The sequence below is a fragment of the Crinia signifera genome, chromosome 3, assembly GCF_055691185.1.
Source record: "Crinia signifera chromosome 3, ASM5569118v1, whole genome shotgun sequence".
Taxonomy (NCBI): domain Eukaryota; kingdom Metazoa; phylum Chordata; class Amphibia; order Anura; family Myobatrachidae; genus Crinia; species Crinia signifera.
In genome coordinates this window covers 290,367,402-290,392,549 of record NC_139219.1, presented here as the reverse complement: position 1 = coordinate 290,392,549, position 25,148 = coordinate 290,367,402, and the positions used below count along the sequence as shown (strand labels likewise).

General features: G+C 45.0%; 1 protein-coding gene across 2 annotated transcripts in view; it reads right to left on the bottom strand.

The window, feature by feature from the left end:
- Nucleotides 1-25,148, bottom strand: part of UGGT1 (UDP-glucose glycoprotein glucosyltransferase 1) — a 75,463-nt gene that overhangs the window by 45,629 nt on the left and 4,686 nt on the right. For both annotated transcript variants that reach the window (XM_083178434.1, XM_083178435.1), the window contains exons 2-14: nt 24,769-24,897; nt 21,082-21,155; nt 16,904-17,034; nt 16,384-16,496; nt 15,260-15,434; nt 12,644-12,740; nt 11,036-11,114; nt 10,787-10,887; nt 7,445-7,544; nt 6,131-6,191; nt 4,776-4,867; nt 2,307-2,457; nt 993-1,112 (exon numbers count right to left, since the gene is read on the bottom strand). In XM_083178434.1, coding sequence (XP_083034560.1) covers nt 993-1,112; nt 2,307-2,457; nt 4,776-4,867; nt 6,131-6,191; nt 7,445-7,544; nt 10,787-10,887; nt 11,036-11,114; nt 12,644-12,740; nt 15,260-15,434; nt 16,384-16,496; nt 16,904-17,034; nt 21,082-21,155; nt 24,769-24,897 — 1,423 coding nt within the window. The remainder of the gene's footprint in view (nt 1-992; nt 1,113-2,306; nt 2,458-4,775; nt 4,868-6,130; nt 6,192-7,444; nt 7,545-10,786; nt 10,888-11,035; nt 11,115-12,643; nt 12,741-15,259; nt 15,435-16,383; nt 16,497-16,903; nt 17,035-21,081; nt 21,156-24,768; nt 24,898-25,148) is intronic.

The window sequence follows — 25,148 nt, the reverse complement described above, 5'->3', positions numbered from 1 at the left end:
ATTATTTCAACGTTGTCTGCTGACGCAGCTATGTTTATAAACCCTGTACTTGTCCTCTATTGTCTTGAATTGTAAACCACTTTGTTGTTGTGCTTATTCGTTAATTTACTCTGTAATTGGACGCTGCGGATCCCTTATGGCACCATAGAAAGGATGAGAATATGCTGCTAATACATAATAAAAAGTCAAACTATGGAGCAAGTGACAAAAGCCAAAAAAGTCTGATAGACCATTAACCTGAACAAAGACCTGTGCTGAACTTTGTGGTAAAATTATCATGAAGAACTATTTCTACGGAGCTTGTTGGAATTGGATATTTGTTAATCCCCAGTTTTATAGGACTTTAGGCTATTTGGGATAAAGGCTACAGGCAGGAACCAACTAGATTTGGTAATATAGCAGCTACAGAGGTGTCTTCATACCACTAGCCTCAATACGCCATGTGGCGAGCAATAGAACAGGTTTTTCATACGAATAAGAATCGGAGTCGCCTTGTGGTGCAATTAACCACTTCACAAGACTGGACTGAATAATATAATGTGACATTTGTATATATGTGTGTCTGTATATAAAGTACTATGATGCAGTTTTATTGACACCATGTTCCTTTGTGCTTTGTATGCAGATTCAGACTCCAACGCACACCAGGTGCATAGCCACATGAAAAAGATGTTCACGTGCCAAAAAGAAATGTTTTTCAGGACTGCACCAATAGTTTACGAGGACCCACATGCAGATTTAAAGCAAAATTATTTTAAAAGACGAAACCAGGTTGTTTTTGGTTTTTAAATTATTGCCGCTTTAAATATTGCAGCTGAAGACCAGCGGGTTCCTGTAACTTGCTGGCTATGGACTGCTTTTTTTTTTTTCTTCCCCAAGATAGCTTTTTGTGTATCATTAAATCTAACTTCCTATTCAGAAACAGAACAACTATAACCGAGAGACAACTCCCGTGACATTCCGGATGACAGATAAAGACCGTGGCAGCTTACAAAGTTGTGGAAGTTCTTGCGGATCTGCCGAATGACTCCCGGGAAGGTGGGACGGAGCAGTTCCTGAACGCTGGACGGCCAGGACGTGTATCTGCTGTCCAGTTCCAGATTGTTCACCCACTGCAACATAAACAGAGGTATATTATTCATGGCGCTAAAAATACTACATCACCGCTGGGTAATTCACATATTACCTAGAGATCCGTGTGCGCAATCTATCCAAAACAAATAAACAGAATATAAATCTTGCAGTATTTTATAAATGACTTCACTAAAACAGATGCTCTAGGGCAGTGATTTTCAACCTTTTTACCTTGCGGCACACTAAATAAGATTTTAAAATTGCCAAGGCACACCATGAGATCCCCACAGGGCAAAACACATTGGCCCGCACAGGAAAAAAACAAACCTATTGGTCCCCATATAAAAAACAATCACACTGGTCCCAACAGGTAACAAAAATAAAATACAATGGTCCTTTAAATGAAATGAAGAGACCAGTAAATAACACTTGAACTGCTGGTGGCTGTAAACTGGTTTGGGCATCTCTAGATCTGGGGGCACACTTGAGAACAGCTCAAGGCACACTAGTGTGCCACGGCACAGTGGTTGAAAAACACTGCTCTAGGGTGTAAACTCGTGCCAATTTAGCACAGAAGATACGTAGGTAGTAGTGTTCATTCTAGCACCCGCCAACTGTGAAAACCCATGCAGTTCCTCTTCCCTGCCTGGAGTGTCACTGTCTGCTGTTGTTTTTCTAGCACAGGTCTGGTTTTCAAATCAGTGCTGATATACAGACCACACTTTGCTAGAAGCACTACAGCAGACAGCGACACCCCAGGCAGGGAAGAGGAACTGCATGGGTTTTCAAAGTTGGCGGTTGCTAGAATGAACACTAGGTAGCAATAATCGTCACCATAAAAATTATAATTTAGTCGTCTATCAAACATGTACAGGGCAACTCCGCTGACTAGGGATGGCCATCGGAGCAGTCGCATCGTGATTGATAACCGTCAATAGTTTCAGCTATGGATGGATATCCATTATCTTTGCTTGACTGGCCTCTGGGCCAATCAGAATGTGGAGGCGGGGCTATGCTCCATATCCTGAAACATTGAAGAAAAAAAAAAAGAAACATTGGTACTTCTTCGCCATCGATTACAAACATCGATGGTTGATGGCCATCCCTACCGCTGACTTCATGTTGGTTCCTCTTGTATTCAGTGTCGTACAAAGCCAACGGCACACAGACATTTTACAGCAGTGCAACTTTATACAGGAAATAGAAAATTCAGGCAAAATCTAGACGAGTACCGATATGGCAGAATTGCGGATGTCCACAGCATAGTCAGAGGTAGACGGCTGGATGTTGAGCTTGAGCACATTATGCAGAGCTTCGCCTTCTATACCCAGGCGGTGGAGCCCTTCCATCACACGAGCCTCATTGCGCAAAACATCATATAAGCTGCATGCAATAGAGAAAGGTCAGGATCAATATACGGTTCAGCTGCCAATAATGCTATAGCCCATGCCATCATTCTACCATGCTGTGCATTACGTGATGATCGTTGTCCTTCTCACATGTGCCACAGAATGGCAATTCATTGTTCCAGATAGCAATACTGGTCAACTATTGAGCAGACATTGTAACAACACTTGTGGTGCAGCTTCCATTTACAGGTCTGTAGATTCCACTATAATGCTATTATAGTATAGCAAGGGAACCGGAGAGCTGCATGGAAACTCAGGTCTGCAATCCTATCAGGTGGTGTCCATGCTGGGGGAGTCCCCGAGCCCAGGGTCTGCCCACAATCAAAGTGTAAAACTAGTTTAAAGCCCCATACACACCTAACCAATATTACAAAAAATATCGTTCATTTTGGCCCTTCTACGCGATACCGTTCCTAATATCGCTTAGTGTGTACACTCAATATCGTTAATGATGTCCTCCGATGTCTCTACATGCAGATCAATTCGTCAACATCTGCATGAACGAAGCAGGGGCAGGGTGACGATACCATTCAACATGTATGAACTATCATCGGCCGCCTTGGAGTTCAAGGACAAATCGTTGACAGAATTCTGTTGAGTATGTGGGGCTTAACCCCTTGAGTGCCAAGTGAATTTGTCAAAATAGGCGTGAAAATTGCCAAGCAAGCATTTCTATTCATCATAATGGCCTGCAATGTTGACCTTATATAGGAGACAAACCTTTTTTTTACAAAAATATTTTATTTAAATGTATAGAACACGTGAGCGACGCTGGCATTTTTAGCGGATACCTTGCACATCGCTCACAGATGTTGGCATTCAAAGGGTTGAGCTTGTTTTAAAAATAGCCCAACAATCCTGGAGGATCGCTGGGAATGGTTCTTTACAACCCTGGAAGCTCATACCATTCCAACAAATCACAGATGCCCACAGATGTTGCAGCCTGGGTGGTCCCAGAACAATTCATTGTTACGCTTGGCAGTGGCAGAACGCATAGATAACTATTGAAATATTTCTGGGTATCATTGGGGTGAAAGCCAAGACAAAATGCAGCCTCGTTTGGAGTGTCTTTATGCAAAGTTAAAGTGGGAGGATACTTTTGATTTTCCTATAGGTGCTGACATGGTTAGGTCTAAATTGTAGTGGGCTAAAGGACCTCCTGACGTGTCAGAGGAGCAGCAAGGTCGGAAGAAGGGAGGAGCAAATGGACCCTCGCAGGCTCGTTTTGCTCGCCACCTGGTTACTAAAGGCAACCAGTGGTGGTGTGGATAGTGAAGGAGCAAGCCCCCCGGCTTTGCTCCTCCCCCTGGGTGTGGAAGGTCCTTTAGCCCACTACAAATTAGCATCTACCGTGCTGACATGCTTGGTACACTGAGGAATTAAGGCCCTGATCCAGGTCAGCTTGCAAAGAGCCGAATTCGCAGTGGGATCCGATGTTGTGGATCTGTGCATACGTATTGGTGGAATTGCGCATGTGCAGACCCGCAGTGCAAACGCCTTTGGCGAGTAATACACTGGCTGAGCCGTCTGCACACAGCGGTGCAGAATTGGGGCGGGAGCAGCGTTTCCTGGGCTTTCCCACAAAACCGGTCCCCATGTGAATGCCGGCGTGCCGAAGCCTGGTCAGGGCGGGGGCGGGGGGGGGGGGGGGGGAAGTGACATCACAGGACGTCAGCTGACCGCCCCGTCTGCGTCCAGGCACAGTCTAGGCTGACTTGTATTTGCGAACAGGTGGCTGACCAGCTAATGATTTTTCACCTGTGCTCATCCATTCGCATGCAAATGCGCCAGTACTTCCGTTGAAGGGGGGAGTAGGCATATGCGAGCCCAGTGGCCGGCGTTTACGCTGCTTAGCGAGTCAACATGAAATCAGGCCCTAAGCGCGCTTAAAGTTAAACACACTGTGATAGTTTTCGCCCAAGCACAAGATCTCATCCAAACTGACCAATCGTATGGCGCCAGATTGGAGAATGATCGGGTTACTCAGTGGCTGGGCCAAGCAGCAGGCGCGCAGTGTCTTTGGCCATGGTTCCGCGAGTCAAAGAGACAAACAACAAACAGACCAGGAATAATATGCAGCAATAATGACTGCAAGGAGGAATAAAGAATAAGAGAACACTGCAGATAAGTAATACCTGAGCACACAACTACAGCACAAAGTGATAGAAATGCCGCCAACTCTCCGCTCACTGAGCAATTAGGAGTCATTTTATTCAGGACCCCTGGGAGCAAAGGAGCGGACTACAGCGCCCTCAGTCAGTACTGCCATTTACTCTCACGTGTTCCCATTACCTGAAGATATCTTGATTGTCCAGATCAATCTGCAGTCCATTAATAAACAGAGCAGAGTCTCCAGGGTGCAGGCCTAAGGTACCCTTAAAATACTGTGGAACAGACACAAGATAACAAGATTTCAGTCACAAATCAGATCCAGGCCTAAAGCAGAACAATATAGGTATAGCTACAAGCAAACATAGATCAGATTCAGATCTGATCGCAGTACAAATTTGTTTGGGAAATGGGCTAAACCATGTGCACTGCAGGTGGGGCAGATGTAACATGTGCAGAGAGAGTTAAATTTGGGTGGGGTGTGGTGAAACTTAAATCTAAATGGCAGTGTAAAAATAATGCAGCCAGTATTTACCCTGCACAGAAACAAAATAACTTACACAAATCTAACTCTCTCTGCACAAGTTACATCTGCCCCACCTGCAGTGCAACATGGTTTTACCCATTTTCCAACCAAATTTGTACTGTAATCAGATCTGAATAAGGGCCATAGTTAGGTTCATCCTATAGGAGTAAGGTCAATTTGGGCGCGATCAGGATCACATTGCAATCATACTGGGTTAATGTATCACCAGGCACAGGCAGGACAGGGGGTTCTGGAAGCAGCCAAACCCTGCGATTCGCTGATTGTGCGACCAGGGCATCTGCGGGGTCGGTCTGACTTGCAAGCACAGGGGCCATTTACGGAAAGGGGTATCTGGGGAACCCTCTCAGAACTGCATTGCATGAAGTAGAACCCATAGGCTACAATGGGCTACTACAATCATAAGATTGTGGTAGCCGCAGGGGGCCAACTTCACATTCCTGATATTGGTCAAATCAGACGGCATCGCACCCTCTAAAGAACCCTTTGGGGGATGCTGGCAGAAATTGAGGTATTGCAGCAGGTATCTCACATACCTCCATTCAGGGAATACGTTCTATTTGTGGCTAGTCCTAGAAAATGAGTGTTTTCAGTGTGGCCGCAAATATTGTTTGATAAATGGGCCCCTGAGAAATGAAGGAGTAATCCTAGCCTCTGCATGGCTGCGGGAGAAGTTGCACATTGAGACCTTGGATTATTGTATTCATGTAGCATCCTTATGGTTGGAAAGTACAGCGCTCCCGAGGAACTGCAGCATAATAGGATACAGAATTGTAAGGCTGTGCGTATGCCGAGCACAGATGTGTACATCTGATCTGTCAAGGCTTGTTCCAGTAACCAGGCAAGCATAGCACAGGCAGATATCCAGGGAAGGCCTCAGATTACATTTTATACCCATTATTCTGATAAATCTGCAACAAAAGCGCTCATGTGTTCCCCTGGTCTGGATATGGTATATGATTTTTACAAATGTATGTTTAAATTAAAATCTCACCTTCTGGTTGTCCTCTACCTCCATCCGCATAGCAGGATCCACTACTGTCCTAGTTAGTGCCCTGATAGAAAAAGTTGAACATGATAAAAAAAAAATCTCCATTCTAAGGATATCAAATACTGCTTTGTGCATAGCGGAACAGGAGCGGAGCCTTTATCTGCCTGAGCTCATAGCACACACACACACACATGGTCTATGGGTGCATAATTCACTGCATCCTACACGCTCCCACCAATACAAACTAGGCCGCCCCTGCCGTACCGGAAGTGCGGCATACAGCTGCACTTATTTGTGAGTACAGGTGGAGTATCCCTTATCAGAAATGCTCGGGACCACAAGCATTTTGGATAAGCGTTTTTATCGTATTTTGGAATAAATATTTTTTTCCCTCATACTTACCTGGTCCCCTGGTGGTGCCCCTATGGTCCCCTGACATCCATGGTGTACCTAGTCATCCATGGCGGCTTTCTGGATCCTCTTCAGTGACATCTCCGTTCCCAGGGGTGCATTGCGCGAGTGCACCGGTGACATCACCGTCGCACCTGCACAATGCGCCCCTGGGCCCGGAGATGCCGCTAAAGAGAATCCAGGAGACCACCGTGGACATCGAGGACGAGGGAAGTATGAAAAAAAGGGGCGAGGGGACCCCAAAATATTCTGAAAAACCACGGTTTTACGAATATTTCGGTTTCTGGAATACAAGGATAAGGAATACCCAACCTGTATTTGGATTCCACATAAAGATCCCATATGACCAGTGTAAAACATAATGCTGTCCATGTAAAACACAGGGGTAAATTGACTAAGATTGTGGGATATCGCTATGGGCAACAAATCAGAATGTGCTTCTTATTTAGTACCTTCTAGAAGATGATAGAATACTATTGGTTGCCCACAGCAACCTCCCATCTGAAAAAGAACTCCCATCTTAGTACATTTACCTCACATTTTGTGTTCACCTGAAAGGACGTCCCCAAGGTTGTTCTTTCACTCCCAGAACATTCAACCAGTGTAAAGTAGCAGAAAATGGCTGAATTAGGGAATCTCTAACTAGGAGCACTAATGCCTTGCCGGATCTCCTGTTACCCACTCCCAAAACCAGAAGTGATCAGAGGATAGGCGGGTCCTCCTCCGATATCTGACCATTTAAGGATAATGGTGGCTGCAGTGTTTGAGCCATACAAATCATCACTAATCCTCCATGGTTCTGTATGAGGGGTAGTGCGGGGAGACAACAATCATGTCCATTGGTGTCAAGGGGACTAGCCATGTCATAGCGATGCAAGAATATATTTAATGGTCTTGTTAAGTTACCTGGCCTTGGTGGGAAAGTTCTGGCTTAAATCTTTCATAACCATCAGGGCTTCCGAGGACGGTGCCGCCAGGATCCGCGCAGCTGTCTGGTAACTGAGATCTTACAAAGGAAAACAACAACAGATTTGTTTGGGAGCAGAGAGAATAACATCTGCCAGCCAAGGTAACAGCATTCATTAAATATGGCAATTATTACTAAGAAATCTAATTGATATTGTTATCACAACTCGCTCAGATACAAAAGCCAGAGTACAGCGATTTAGGATGTAAAAGGTTATGGTTTCATTAGAAAGGAAGGTTTTTGAACGATAAGCCCTTTTCTTCCATTGCTATAGGACAACAAGGGCTTAAACTAGGAAACAGACCAGTGACAAAGCCAGACTCCTTCTCTGCCCTACAACACCCCCCCCCCCCCCCCCCCCATCCCTAATCATTATAGGCTGGATTCAGAGTTTCATCATTTCATCATTTCAGTTTCGCAGTTAGCGTCTATCTTCAAAGTGTGCATGTACTGCGATGATCCTGCAACGATTTATTCGCAAACTGATTGACGGTCGGGGGACCGTTTGTAGCCAGTCACAAGGAGTGGCAAAAACGCCTCAAGCATCCGAACCGTAGTCAGCTATAAGCAGCCATAGGAGCCATGATGGTATCAGGAGAACAGGACAATTCATCTAAAAGGTCTTATGTTGATTAAGAATTTGGTCTGAAGAGAAGATTTTACATGGACATCACTGTGAAGTATACAAAGAGTTAATTTGCTCAAGTGTATAATTATTGTATATTTGCGACTTTAGCGGATGTACTGCTTCCTGTGGAAATAGACCAACTGTGATGAATCATATGATCAGTCCTTCGTTAAATTGCAGATTGACATTGATTTCCAAAATGATAGAATGCATTGATTCCTGTACTACCCACGGATGCATTAATTAATATTAATATGTAATATCTCAGGCCAGACTTATTGGTGCCAGGCTGAAGAGGGGGCTGGTTACACAACCTCAGTGTGTATGAGCTGTATGATAAGGGCAAGGCTCTCGTCCCCACCACAAAGGAGTCTAGAACAGTCCATACTTCTGAGGACTAAAACCTTTCTTGTTGCATGACGCCTATTGATAAGAACTAAACCCTCACTCTTTCTGATAGTGGGTATGGATCATTAAGTCACCAGCATTATGGTCGACAAGCATTAGGTTGACACCATTAGGTCGACATGGGTAAGGGCCACAGGGTCATTAGGTCGACATTGACGGAATGTCAACACAGTCAACATAAACATTAAAACGTAGCACTGCTTCCCCTCGCATGGCTCGCTACACTATTTTATTCTAACACCACGCCCTAGTGGATGGTAGGGCATGAAATACAGACTGTCGGCACATGTCGGCTCCAAAACAGTAAAAAAAAACCACGTCGACCAACATGCCCAATGACCAAATCCCCTGATTGTCCTGTGTTTAAACCAGTGTCAACATCAGTGCTGACCTGCCATGATATTACTTATACCCAGCGGTAAGCAGTTCCAGGTGCCACTAAGCTTCTACGCTCCGACAAGTAGAACCCAGACTGCCCTGTGAGTGTGTGCTGACTGAGTGACATTAGAAAGACTGGTCAGTAACGACAGGTTACAAATGGTCAAGGAACCCCAAAGCCAACCGTGAAAACCAGGAAATGCTAAATAGGGAAACAGTTTGGCACGGTGAACCAATCCTTTCAGGATATTCAACTGTCGGGTAAGGCAAGGGGAAGGGTCCCATCTGCCTAAAATGGTTGTGGCACAGAGCACATTACATGGACCACGGATATCTCGGTGAAAGTGGCAAGGAGCTATAACTTACGGCTTTTGTTTAGCAGATTATTGGGCCTAATTCAGACCTGACTGCACAGCTGATAATTTGCAGCACCCTGTGACCAGTTTTTCGCCGCCCAACCACAGTGAAATCCCACCGTGTGCAAGACTGCGAACCGATGTGCACAGCTTGCAAAATCTTCACAGCCGTGTGAATACTTGCAGATTCATTTGCAAGACGCTCACCATCTAAATGATTCTTACAGTGTGTGCGGTTTGTGCGTAGCCCGGGATATACTAGTCAGCTGCAATAGAAACAGGCTTTTCAAGGCTGGAGTGGACCTCACACTTGCCCTCCTGGGAATGTCCGTGTTTTCCCTGACACTCCCAGAAAACGGCCAGTTTCCACCCCCCAAATGCTGACTTCATGTCAATCAACTCGCATACTGCCAGGCTAGCAGGCTTTCATCGCAGGACGGCCGTACACATGCGCAGTCTACCGATCATCACCCGGCCTGCGAATTCCCAGCCGTCCACCTTGTTAAAAATCATACATAAAAGGAAAACGATTATCTGCTCAACCAGTGAAATAGAAAAAAATATTGCTTAAAAGATAAAGCAAAAAGAATCATGAAAAATGTCTATAAGGTTTCCTTTTAGGCCCTAAAATACCATAATACCTTAAATAATATACATATTTATCATCCCTATATCTAGATGAAACGCTTCACCGCCAATATCATTATGGATATCCGTGGTAATCCTGGGCAAACAATGCAGCACATACACATTGAACAATATGGTTAATGAGGTCATTCATTGACATCACCCACCCAAGCATGCAACACAGGTGATGGTGATGGGGGTGGAGGGTGTTTAAGACTGCCTATGCTGGGGTAGCCAACTCCAGTCCTCGAGAGCTACCAACACTTAATGTTTTCCAAATATCCTCACAGAATCACCAGTGAAGTAATTAGCTCCACCTGTGGATCTTTTAAAATGTACCAGTGTGTAATGAGTTCACTTGTGCAGCAGCTAGGTTGTCTGGAAAATGTGAACTGTTGGTAGCTCTCGAGGACTGGAGTTGGCTACTACTGGCCTAGTATATAAGGGGGTTTAGACAACTAACTAATTCATTTAAAATGTGTAACTTTAACGTATTTAGTGAAACTGCTTAAAATTGTTATAGGCAGCATCTATTAAATGTAAATATTTTGCTAAAATTAAGGGGTACAATTATTAATATGGGAGTTGTACTTCTTATTTAGCACCTTCTAGAAGATAATATATGGAAATTGAATGGTTGCTATGGGCAACATCCCATCTGCAATAGTATTCACGTCTTTGTAAATTTACCCTTAATTGTTTAGACTTAAATAAAGAATATGGGCCTATTTCAGGTGTGGTTGGAAACACCATCACTGCTGCTTCCTAGGGGGAAGAGGATGACATGCACACACTCACTTCCCCAACACGACAGATAATAGGCAATTGTTTCATGTGTAAGGGATTTTCCGAATAGTCTGACAGCTAAACGAGGCATTGTGTACCTTGTAACTCCCACACTTTCAGCGGTGACATCTCATTGGTGCTTTCCACTAAATAATTCCTCAATTCTTTGAGTTGCTCCTTCAGTTCCGGATAGAGCTGCCTGTAACACAAGAAGCCATTATGTAGAATATGGAAGTATGAGGTAAATTTTGTTTGACCTACTTAGCTATATAAATAGACAATATGATATATCCATTACATCCATTATCTTCCTCCTGGCCTGTAATGTGATACTGTGAATGCTGTACCTGAGCTTCCCAAACAAGAACCCTTGCACCTCATCCACTGGATCGTTATGTCCCACCACCGTGGCATTCACACTGTCCCCTAGAACAGAAAGCAAACACAGGATGAGTCTGTAATGTGGGGATTCATCATAGAAGAATATGGCTTACTGCAGATGTAAAAAATGTCGAAGTTAAGAGCAATGTGTACATATCTGGAGTTGGCCCAATGCAAATACAGTTTAATGCACTAGTCACAGTAGGGGAGTAAGCAAAGCAAAGCTTCTCTACTCCGGAGTGCAAGTTTATTTTTCCTGCACACAGGGGCCCATGCAATCACAACATAGTCAGCTCCCTCTCCACTTGTGGCTGTAAGGGGCATGATTGGGTGGCAACATGGCACTACCAATATTGACGTACATGAGGTGAATGTCAAGGGAAGCGCAGGACATGTAAATACACATAACTTTACATGGCTCTATCGCAGGAATGGCGGACCCTCTGCAAGTGTGCACTGATAATGGGCGCAGTTATATGGCGCACACTCTGTATATAAACAAACCCAATGGAAACCTTAATAAAATAATAAGTCACATGACGAGACATATATATCTACACAATAAGCCATAGCAACCAGATGCTTTTATAAACTAGGCCAAAGGTTCTCAAAGTCGGTCCTCAGGACCCCACACAGTGCAATGTTTTGCAGGTCTCCTCACAGAATTAAGTGAAATACTGTAATAAGCTCCAACTGTGGATCTTTTAAAATGTGTCAGTGAGTAATGAGTGCACCTGTCGGGTGACCTGAAAAACCGGAACTGTGTGCGGTCCTGAGGACTGAGTTTGAGAACCACTGAACTAGGCTTTACTAGAAAATCACAAACCTCTGAACGGTTGTTATATATTACCGCATTCTTAAATTAGCCCTAGGTTTTTAGATCTTATATCATCTATCACTGTATGTTGTGCTACAGAGAGACAGAACAGGTGCATGATAAAACAGTACTGTTGGTACAGGCATTTCCCTACACTTTATACATACAAAAGATATTATTGTATAGGTGAGCCATGCCTAGTTTCCATGCCGAATTCTGTCTGGCTTGGTATACAGACTCACACAGAGGTACAAATACCACATATCAAACGAATCAGTGCCGTGAAGCAGTTTTGCTGTAACACGTTGACATAGAAGCACATTTGAGCAAAAGGGTAAAGGTGCCCACACACTAGAAAGATCTGCGATCATAAGATGTGCGCATAAATTAGCCTTCAAATCTTTTGCCTGTCCGGGACAAAAGATATCAGGCAAGCGCACATCTTTACCAAAGATATTTCTTAAGATCCCGTGTGCGTTCCTATGGATCTTTTGTTAAATCTTTGATCTTTCATGCAGCACGTAAGATCAGAAGATTTAGCAAAACATCGGACGATATATCGGCCGATTTATCGGAAATCAGCCAATCGGCCCAAAAATCGTTCTAGTGTGTGGGCACCTTAAGAAGAAAACATTCAACACAATCCAAAATGGAGGTATGATGTGACTGCAGCATATTGTATGAGGACACATCTGTACGTTACACATTTCCTACAGCGGGTGTAATAATCATTATATTATACAGGTGTCAGTGTTACCTTTCACTTGTGTGTCATCTTTAGCTTTGTACTCTGTGCTCTTAATAGCCAATTCCACACCATAACCAGACAGGAAAACCTTGTCTGTCTTAGGATTCTGGGGGCAGGAATAAATAGTATTAGATGGAGCTTGATGTAATGGAGCGCTGTCAGTTCCTGTAATACCTGATGGAAGCAGGATATCATGGGAGGAGGACTCTGCTCTCAGCCTAGGGAGGTGCAAGCGAAATCCGCCTGCCCGTATATCCCACGGGTTTGTGTGCAGAGGAATACCACGGCTGCCCAAATTATTATACACACACACAAATATACAGGTACTAATACTACCATGGGACAAAGTGAATACTACTGTATTGAGACCAAAATAACCCTAATATCATCTGTGCTAGTTTGTATTGTACAGGTAGAAATATTTCATAAATAGGTACTTATGTGTTAGCAGGGCACCCAATTAGCATACGTAGGGCACCGTAGGGAAATCGTATTGCATGCAATTTTTTTTGCATGTAATGCTCTCTGTCCTTTGGCGGTGCGATGAGATTGCATTGCATCGGATTGCACCGCACTTAAAATTGCATGTGATCGCATGCAATTTATAGGGTGCCATTTAATGTACTATACACTTGTATGACATACAATGGGATTTAGGCACACCCCCCCACACTATCCACGCCACCCCGTGAGGGCCGGCGAAATGCGTCCTCCCGACCTTTTCATACCCCCACTATCCACGTCTGCTTGAAGTTGAGCCCGAAGCCACACTATTTAAAAATCAACTCCGTGCCAACGTGGATAGTGGGGGTATGAAAAGGTTGGGAGGACGCGCTCCGCCGCCGCACTTCGGGGTGGCATGGATAGTGGGGGGGGTGTGCCTAAATCCCATTGTATGTTATAAAAGTGTATACTAAATTAAATGGCATCGCACCCTATAAAATAGCATGCGATTTTATGTGCGGTGCAATGCGATCTCATCGCACCACCCAAGCCCAGAGAGCAGTGAATAAATTACACAGGAAAATCGCATCACATGCAAAAATCGCATGCGATGCGATTTTCTTACGCAGAATTGCCCACTAAGCTATTTGCTTAGTGGGCGCCCTGCAAATGCATAAGTACCCATAAATAATAATTGTGCTAGATGACAACAGCTGAGATAATGTCATATCTCACCAGGAACAAATAAAGTTTTCAGGAAAAAAAAAAGAAGAAGTGTCACCTTACAGAGTAGATCGACAATGGCTGATAAAAACTAGATATCCGACAATAAAAACATACAATGTTTTCTAAATGAACCATCCCCTTTGGATAATGCAAACAATGTAAAAAAGAACAAACCTATAAAAAGATTATCTAAAAGATATAATAGAAAACACAGTAATAGAACTCTTATCTTTAGCCAGTTAAGGCCCCCATACACTAGGGCGACTTGTCCTTAGGACAAGTCGCCCCCGACTTCCCCCTGAGCTTCCCCGGCTGCTCCCCGGGGGAGCTTGATTAGATTGGCACTTGATGTGCCATTTTTTACATGTGATAAATCGTCTCGATTTATCACATGTAAAAAACCCGGGGAGCAGGGGGGGTGGGGGGGGCTAAGAGGTGAGAGCTGGTGGGAGCAGGGGGGCTGGGGACGCTGCGGGGGACACATCTGTGTCCCCCGCTGCTGGGGACGCTGCTGGGGACAGCGTCTGTGCGGCGATAAGGTAGAGGGAGCAGGGGGGGCTGGAGACGCTGCGGGGGACACGTCTGTGTCCCCCGCTGCTGGGGACAGCGTCTGTGCGGCGATAAGGTAGAGGGAGCAGGGGGGGCTGGAGACGCTGCGGGGGACACAGGCTGCATAGAGCCGGGCAGGGGGAGCCGGCCGGGAGCTGTCAGTAATGAATAAAAAAAAAAGCCCATACAATGAATGGGCAGCCTGTGATTGGCTGCTGAGCGCTCTCTCAGCCAATTGCTGACTGGCTGAGAGAGCGCTCAGCCAATCACAGGCCGCCCATTCATTGTATGGGCTTTTTTTTTTATTCATTACTGACAGCTCCCGGCCGGCTCCCCCTGCCCGGCTCTATGCAGCCTGTGTCCCCCGCCCGCAGCGTCTCCAGCCCCCCCTGCTCCCTCTACCTTATCGCCGCACAGACGCTGTCCCCAGCAGCGGGGGACACAGACGTATCCCCCGCAGCGTCTCCAGCCCCCCCTGCTCCCTCTACTTTCTCGCCGCACAGACGCTGTCCCCAGCAGCGGGGGACACAGACGTGTCCCCCGCAGCGTCCCCAGCCCCCCCTGCTCCCTCCACCGCCCCACTAGGTCCCAAGTCGGGTGGTCGGACGTGCAGCAGGTCCGACCACCCGACGCAGATCCGATGCGCACGGGACCGCGCATCGGATCTGAGGGGACATCAAAACTAGACGATTTTGGTCCGATTTCGGCCAGATCCGACTGATCTGGCTGAAATCTGACCAAAATCGGCTAGTGTATGGGGGCCTTTAGTCAGTTTCTCAGATAAAGGAGCCAATACCCAAAGATAAGAGGATTACATATCAATAGTAAAAGGTGAATGAAACAATAGACCTGCTAGCCATAATCATGGTGTGTAAATAGAGAACTCAATATATTAAAGGTTCTTACCCGAACATAATGTCTGAGCACATAGGAAATCTCCCCCTCTCGAGCCCTTTGGGAGAGAGTTTGGTGGAATCTGGAGAAGTCTTTAGAACCAATTTCAGCATAAAGTATGACTACTGGACTGTCGGGGGACGTACCCGGGTACTGGTGATCTCCCTTGAACAAGAAAGGCTTTGACCTGGCCAAATAATTGAAACTAGATTAACATGGTGCTTGAGATCAGAAAAAAAAAAGGGAAGGAAAAAAGAAGCAGTGTAGATGTAAACTATATTAAAACAAAACTGCAACAAAGCAGCAAAACAAGACCAGGCATTTTTATGCTAGCACAGCTTATGAGGCGATTTCATGGCATTTTCTAAGCGATCTGACTTAAGTTTGACTAGATCGCTTAGAACAGGCCTGGCCAACCTGTGGCTCTCCAGATGTTGTGCAACTACAAATCCCATCATGACTTGTCACAGTTTTGATATAAGGTAGTGTTAAAACAGTGGCAAGGCATGCTGGGATTTGTAGTTTCACAACATCTGGAGAGCCACAGGTTGGCCTGTCCTGGCTTAGAAAATGCACCTACCTCTGTGTTTAGGGGCCATCACTATGCACGGCCCTGCGTGTCACTATCGCCCGGCAATTAAGATCCAGCATGCTGGATAAATCTAGTAATATCGCCGGTCAGGGCCAGTGTTCTCATCGAAGTACACTGGCCCTGACAGACCGCTCAGTAAAATCTCTACGTATGTAAGCCCCATAAGTGCCCCCTATACAGGAGCTTATCTACACCACGGTTTGCCATCACATAACTATTAGCAACAGTGTTATTAAACCCATTAACATTAGCCATGGTCATTTGCGTCCCACAGGGCCAGGGCACGTGCAGCATCCACTGGGTGAAGACTAGGCAATATATGACCGTCAGTGAGTTTGCCACGAAAAAGACATGTATGCTGCATCCAATACACCAACAATGCATAGATGACCCAGGATTATATGTAGAGGAGTTCCGGTTCTCTTGTTGCAATTCACCAACTACGTTAGTAAGTGATCAAACAGTTGGACAGACACAGGTTACCCAAGATAAAACACAGGTTACCTAAGCCAAGGGAAGAGCATGTCACGTAAGCTGTACATACCTCTCCAGAGCAGTACTAAGAAGTGACGGCAACTTGTCCAGGTCACATGACTTCTCTCCATGAACCACTATGAAAGCATCACAGTCTATAGGGGCAGGTTCATCCGCTGCAATCTGAAATCAAAGCATAATGTAAACCGGGTATGTGCCCAGAGTTCCAGCGTAACTAAAAGAAGGGAAGTGACAGACCCCTGCAGCATCCCCAAGCATCTACATTATAAATTGCTTCTGGTGTGGAATAATTAGTCTACAGTGAAAGTGTCACCAACGTTTAGGTCGACTTCTCAAGGTTGACAGACAAAAGTTCAACACAGTTATATATACAGGATGGTATAGAATAAAATAGTTTAAAAAATATATATACTGTTATACTAAAAGCAAAACAATGGAATACAGATACAGTAACCTTAACAGCTATTTACAAACCCTGCAGTCCGAAAAGAAGCTAGAACTCAGCACATTGGAACCCCTGTATAGACAGAAGCATATGGAGTGTGCAGGAAAGTCGCTAGTACACAAACCTGTTGGAATGTCTGTACAGTGGCCGAGTACGAGCGAAGAGACAGAGCAAACTTCAGCAAGTTCTGCTGCACAGGAGTGAGATGTCGGCCAGTGAGGCTCAGCAGGAAGTCATAGTTAGCCCAATCAGAACCTGGGTTAATAAAAAAAAGAGAGAAAAATGTAAAAAGAAAATAAATGACAAATTCCCATTGATAAAATAAGCTCATTGCCAATAAGTCTTTACAAAGATTTATTCCAAAAGTTTAAATATGCAAATGGGAACATTACATCCCATTAACCTAGAAGAGAACTACACATCCCAGAAAGCCAGCAAGTGTTTTTGCTGTTAGGACATGCTAAAACAGAGGGCAGGGCATGCTGGGATGTGTATTTCAAAAGCAGCTAAAAAATGCCATGTTGCCTAATTTGGACTTGAAATGTGTCAAAAAGCGATAGAAGATTAACCAGGAAAATAGACTTTAAAACAGGAGCGTGCGTTAAAAGAACCAAAAAATAAAAAGCCAGGGCTGTGCCCAGCCTCATTCTGTCCCACCCAGCAAAACGGTGCATGGTCTGCAACAGTAGCTTAATAATGCTGGCCACAGCCCTGACTTTCAAGAAAAATAAATAAAAAGAGGGGGGGGGGGGAATCTATAAAAAGTCTGAACATTTATACAGCAAAAGAAAATCAGACAGAGGATCCAGACGAAACAAAACCTCTGAGATTCAGCAAAGCATGCAGAGAATGTGATCCAGACAATGTAGATGCAATGCTAAAGGAATGTGTTCACAAGCTGCAAACCATGTGACACTCCTGTACCATATGCTGAGGACATGCACAGCTGTTTGATCATTACCTTAGCTTGTATTACAACATCTGTACACACAGATACTACCCCATCTGTAACACTGCACACTTGCGCTTTCTAGGAAAGTGGGCACTATGGGGGTGATAATGCCACAAAATGCGGTTAAATGGGGAGTGGCAGGGGACAACATAATGCGTTTCTATGAAAAATCACATATTAGCCCCTCCCCCTCTTAATTGTCCCACTATTCACGGCCCCGCCCCCACCTCTAGTCAGCACCATCTCTCCTCTGGGCTTCTTCTGAAGAGAGAACACAATAGTAGGCAAGTATGGGACACACTGTAGCAAATATAACCATCAATTCACTTTGCTGCAAATGCTTCACCTTTAGTGGGCGTATGCAGTGCAGTGTGCTTTCCCAGACCTCAGAACGGACAGGTGCGAATGGCTTTTTAAACATCTCAGTTTAAATCATTGACACCAGCCAGATGACAGTACTGCATATACTGTACCACCATGCAATAGCAAAATCAGCAGGAAAAGTACTTGATACAGTATACCACAATTAGAACTATATGTTTGGATTCAGAGAGGGCAGTAAAGCAAATAAAAACAGGAGTAATATGGGGAAGACTTAAGTGATGTATGTGTCAGAGTGGGTGATAAACACCTGAAAGATTATGGCACAATATGTCGTTTCCACCCAAATCAGAACAATATATCGGCCGGATCATACAGAGTGTATAACGGATTGCACAATCCCAAGGGGCACATCTTCTGGATTTCAGTGCTGCACGACCAACCATAAAATGTTACATACACTTCCACTAGAGCAGCGGTTCTCAAACTGTGGGTCCTGACCTTCTCAGCGTGGGGTCACGACTCCATGTTGCTGACCATCAGGCTGATGACTTTTCTAATCTCAGTCAGTGATTCAAGGAGTCTGAAAAGTCTGTTTAATTGTCTGTTATGTTAGGCTCCTCCCATTATGTTGTGCCTCCACAATGCTGCCATGTATATGCGGTCTGCTGCCTACACATGTGATGTGATGACCTTCTGCAATAATTTGCTGGGGTCCCGTAATAATTTTTATAGTCTGATGGGGTCCCAGAGCAAAATAGTTTGAGGACCCATGCACTAGAGAAACCAATCCAGGCCCAAAAACCCCAGGATTTTTAGGATTATGGTCCACACGTGCACTGAGCACTAGCAGTAGTCAGCTCAGACGCTGCCTTGGCCCTGTGCGGTGAACAGCTGTGTGTGACTTCTTAGAGGTCACGCCGCAAAGTGCCCGCCCTCTTTAACTGCACGGATGTATGCCACAGCCACATGGTGAATGAGTGTCGCATACTGCCTGTGAGGCACCCACAGTGATCAGAGTGGGACAGAAACTCACTGCTCTGTGCTCTTGGAGGAGACCTATGGTGTGGGACTATCACTCACTGCTCTGTCCTCTTGGAGGAGACCTATGGTGTGGGACTATCACTCACTGCTCTGTCCTCTTGGAGGAGACCTATGGTGTGGGACTATCACTCACTGCTCTGTCCTCTTGGAGGAGACCTATGGTGTGGGACTATCACTCACTGCTCTGTCCTCTTGGAGGAGACCTATGGTGTGGGACTATCACTCACTGCTCTGTCCTCTTGGAGGAGACCTATGGTGTGGGACTATCACTCACTGCTCTGTCCTCTTGGAGGAGACCTATGGTGTGGGACTATCACTCACTGCTCTGTCCTCTTGGAGGAGACCTATGGTGTGGGACTATCACTCACTGCTCTGTCCTCTTGGAGGAGACCTATGGTGTGGGACTATCACTCACTGCTCTGTCCTCTTGGAGGAGACCTATGGTGTGGGACTATCACTCACTGCTCTGTCCTCTTGGAGGAGACCTATGGTGTGGGACTATCACTCACTGCTCTGTCCTCTTGGAGGAGACCTATGTGTGGGACTATCACTCACTCTCTGTCCTCTTGGAGGAGACCTATGGTGTGGGACTATCACTCACTGCTCTGTCCTCTTGGAGGAGGACTATGGTGTGGGACTATCACTCACTGCTCTGTCCTCTTGGAGGAGGACTATGGTGTGGGACTATCACTCACTGCTCTGTCCTCTTGGAGGAGGACTATGGTGTGGGACTATTACTCACTGCTCTGTCCTCTTAGAGTACCTAGGCTGGCCTGGTCCTGCTTGAAGTTGCACTCTGCTCTGCAAAACCTTTGCTGTGCAGCGTGGGGTGTCCGGCGCCACCAGTTTTTTGTCCAGTGGTTGCTGCGTGTAGGTGAGCCTGTGTTTGCTGCTGTGGACTATTGCTTTGAGTCTCACTGTCCTGTACTGTTTTTCAATATTTCTGGAGTGGACTCTGGAGAAAGTAGGGGGGAGAGTCTAGTGTATGTTTATTCTTAGCATGGGGCTGTGCTAACTTTGGGGGGGCCATGAAGCTATTTCATGTCGGGGAGGAAGGCATGACTATTTAACATTTACATGGATCAAATCAATCCCGGCAACGTCAAGATTGAGGTCTTTTTTTAAATCCCAGGATTGAAAAAGAAAAAACTAAAAAAAACTAAGCAGGAATGGTTTTGGGTCGTATATTTACAGCTTAGTGAGCAGGTAAAAGCCACCCGGCCAAATGCCGCGGACCTATAAAACGCTGGGTGGTCCCCTGGCCATCCACCACTGAGCAAACTCCCCAGCAAGTGTGAAACTCACAGAAGGCGTTCGCTCCAGGTGTATGGGCGTATACAAACCCCGCCCATCGGGGATGGGGCCAAATTCGGCCCTGAGCAAAGTGGTCTGAATCGGCCCCATTGTGCCATCTTCCCCTGCATCATGCAAGTGTGTATGCGCAGAACAACGGATCTTCCGGGTACACATCACTCTGATATGCACCTGGCCTTAGCACAAATGTAAATTGCAGTGTACAAATAGAATACACAAAAGCAGTCAGTATTTACCCTACATAGAGTCAAACATTTAAGTGTTCCCCTTGTATTGTAACATGGTTTGTCCACATACTAGTGATAAGGGAAGAGATGCAGCTGCTCTGCATAATTGTATATTATGTAAGTTATAGATGATACTTCATTGCTGCTTGGTTACCATGGGTCACTTCTCCTCCCTTATCACTGCTTCATACATCTACCCCAAAGTTACTTACTGTTTGTGCTTTCCTCCCAACTCTGAATCAAGCCGAGCATTTAATCTAGGCCCCCATAGGGTATTAGATAGAATATTGGTGGTTATAACTGAAAAATATACAATTTTTGCCCGTTTAAAATAGAACCCAAGTTGCCATAATACATGTATGGCATATTCAGTCGCTGAAACCCAGATGTGTTCCCTGCTAATGACAAAACAGGTTATACATTGCTGAAGCCTCATTATATTACCTTGATCTTCCACTCGCTGGTTCTCATCTACAAAAGTCCAGAACTGATCGGGTCCTTCATCAGAAATAAATTCACTATGGGAGAAGATAGAAGCCTCTAAGTATAGATAGAAATGTCCGAGTATCCCCCAGCACTCACTCAGCCAGGTCAGCACTGCAAGGAGAGCTGCCTTCTCATTGGGGGCGGGATGTTCTAACATCCGCACCCCTGTTCGTCCCCCTTCGCCGGCCACCACATTCTTAATGACCGCATATGCTCTAACCTATGCGGTCACTAACGCAAGGGACAGCTCTTGCGATAAGAGCTGTCCCTTGCGATGCGGCGCCGGCTGCAGGGCATGCTGCAGCCGCAAATACAGTAGTACAATTTAAACATGCTTGGGATAAGCATATTGATATCCTTACATAAAAATAAGGATCAAATATGGTTTGAGGTAACATGTTTAAAAAAAGGGGCAGTCAAGATGGGCCAAGTGGTTCTTATCTGCCGTCAAATTCCATGTTTCTATGCTGGGAGGGATCCGTGACTGATCCCTCACACATCGCTGCGGTAAGAAGCCCATAGGCTTCTGCAGGAAATCACCAGCTTTTGGCGGGGGAGGGGGCACAGAGCATACAGAAATGCGCTAAAAACCCAGATAACGGGGTTTTTACCATAATTCCATTATGTTAAGAATCAAAAATGAATATAACAAGGAGGTGGGAAGGACGTAGGATTGCTAGAATAACCAATAGAAAACAGAGGAATTACACAGGGTCTGTGGCTGGCTGACAAAGTCTGAATTTTAGGTGGTTCAAAACAGCCACAGAACCTGTATAATTCCTGTGTGTCACCGATTATAGGGATATTATAGGAGAGCGGCTGTGTGGCCATCTGCAAATCCACAGTGGCCAGTATCACAACAGTCATACCACAAAGGGACATGAAATAAAGCGGATTGAACTGGAAGAAGAAAAAAATATTGCCTGCAGGCACTGACACAGATATGGTTACAGAAAATAGTGCAGTATTAATTACAAATCAGCAAGCAAGGCCCGGTATTCTGATGGTGGCTATGCATCCTCAATCTATACGACAATAAAAGGCGGCACTCCAGGTATTAGGAAACGTGGTGAACCAACACTCCAAATTAAAGTGCTTTTCGCGGGAACAGCCAGGCGGCAGAGGGAAGGGTAAGTTGAGCACTGATAAAGATAATTTCTTTTTGGCACCAAGTTGTTGAGATAAAAGGGGAATTTATCCCCAAAACGTTAATAAATTGGGAGTTTGTTCTCCACATTTTTTAAGACCTGGAGTGCCGCCTGTTATTGTCATACATACAGATAGTTAGATACCTACCTACATACACACAGGAGTTTTGCACCCCAAAATGTTGGCAGTTTATGCGACCATCTGAATACACTGTTTGTTACCAAGTCTCCGAGTGCTGCTGCCTTTTTTCAACCTACATCTCCGGATTAGGAGAGCACCAGGGGACAGACAGACATGACACCCACCAGTATACAGCTGCTTGTCCGTGATGTTGACCCCACTCTCAATAGAACAAACTTATAAATAATTGCTGACTTTTTCTGTATGCTTCAGACTCCTACTAGAAGGCATCTAATTGCTCCTCCTCTTCCTCACCTAGTGTTACTGCTGGCCAAGCACTGAATATGCAGTGGCTTATAATTATAATCAAGACTATTTAATAGGAGAAACTGCAAAACAGGATGCACAGGGAGAAAAGATAAAAGGAGGGAATTAAATAGTTTCTCCACTCCAGCCAGCAGATGTGCACAGCAGAGCTAGAAATGGTTGTTCCGTTTGAGCGTGAACGGCTGCTGGGGGTGATGAGCTGAAAGGAACAAAAAAAGTGACCTGGCTTGAGCACTCAAGTGAGACTTTTTGCATCGCGCCCAAAACCTAATGACCACTATAAAATATATCAATTGAATATCACTCATTGACGTCATGGGTAAAATGGGCAAATTATCAGAATTGCAACAAGGCTTTAGCACCATAGGTGGCACTATATTTTTGAAACAGTGCAGTTTGTGTACTGCTCGCGTGGTGCTGTGGTGAAGGTTTATCTTGACTGGACAAACGGCACCATTGTGATAACAGATGTGGAAAATGCAGAGCACCAGGAGCCATTGATGTGAGAGGTGACAGTCACCTCTAATGACACTTCAGCTAACGCCATTGTGTATGGAGCTTCAAAGCAAACGAATTGTCACTGCACCTATGCCAACGAAGGTGCATTGGCAAAAAAGGCAATATTGGAAATGGTCATCATCTCAGATGAGTCACGTTTCTGCATCATTGAAAAGGATGAACGTTGGTGTGTCAAATGAGAAACATCGAAGAAAGAACCTGCTGACACCATTGCTGGAAGAACACAAGCTGGTGGTGGCAGCGTTATGGTCTGGGAAATGTTTTCCTGGCATTCTCTCTCCACTCATCCGTGTTGATGGCACTCTTAAACCGATTTGTTCATAAATCTATCCTTGCAGATCACATACACCCATACATGCGGATTGTTGTCCCTGAGGTGAATGGGATCTTCCAGCAAGACCAAGCAACATGTTACATGGCTAGAAATGTCCTACAGTGGTTGGACGGACATGACCAAGACTTACAACTGCTTCCCTGGCCCCCTAATTCCCTTGAACCCAATTAAGCATCGGTGGAACCCCCTTGTTCGAACTGTTGACTCCATGGTTCCTCCACCTGGCAACCTACCAACATCTTTGGAGTCAATCCCAGCCCGTCTAACTGCCACACAACGCGGTTCCTCTGGCTATTTGCTGGTGGTAATAATGTTACTCAACAGTGTATTTTCCAGATTTGAAATAAAAAAAGTGTACACAAGAAAATATCTAATTCATTTTTCCTCATCTGTTAACAGCTCGTGCTTCCATTGGAACACAAACTATAATAAAGTAGGCAGCAGTTTTTATTTATGGGCTGGAGCAAGAATGTACATAGGAGCCACAAGCCTGTGCAATAATGCGCATACAGAAAGGTCAGGAGGACCTGGTAAATGGAGCAGAGGTGAATCAGAACAGGATATACAAGGAATTACAATGCAGCCAAATTTTCTGCATCAGGTGATACCAAAACAATTCCTCTTACAGGGCCTTGGGCAATCACACAATTTATTTCTGTGTACGGGCAATAGACTGGCATAGCATATCAGACAAGTAGCTTTTATTTGGATGCACCCTACAGAGAAAGCAATTAGGAATGGAGGAAAGCAAACAAATTGCTTTCCACTGGAAATGGAATAACCCAAAACATCTAAAAACGTAAAAGATACATTTTTAAATGCATGGATATTTTAATTATATTCTGTCATATGGCGAAAGTAATAGTGATTGAGCCATCAGAGGTACTGAAATGGAGGGTGTGAGGTCACAGCAAGACAAAACGTGATTGGATAGAAGAGAATCAATTGGTTCTTACGCCGTGATCCTACCTATCAGATCGCTGTCACAAACACAAGTTCACCAGTGAAACAGATTTTAATTATTTTCTTGTGTTTGGTAAGAAGTCCCGTAAGGGGAGCAGTGGACTTTTTTTTCTGCTGCTTTTATGTTACCATACCTTAGCACAAGCACATCTTTATTTCCATATAAATCTATCTGGCATAATTATCTATATTCATTCTACATAAATACTGCTAAACATGCTTTCCGATCTCACCTGGCCTCCAGCAGTAAGGATGTGAAAGGCCACTTTGTCGTCAGGGACATTGTGACAGCTTTGGAATCTGCATTCGCCCAGGAGAAACAGAGACACGAGGCCAAGAACAGCAAGGCTCCCTCCATCGTGCTGCAAGACAAAGCATACAAAGAGCTATTCACCTGTAAGGGAACACAAGCCTCACCTATAGCATACAAACAGCTTTATTTCACAGGGCCAAAGATTTGTAGTCCCTGCAGGAGACGTCCTATAGACCAGTGTGTCCCAAACCCGGCTATTCGTGGTGCTAATTACTGCACTTGTGACACTAGGAATATCTGTTAAACATGTACTGTTGGGGGTCCCCGAGGAACGGGTTTGGGAAACACTGTTAAAGATAA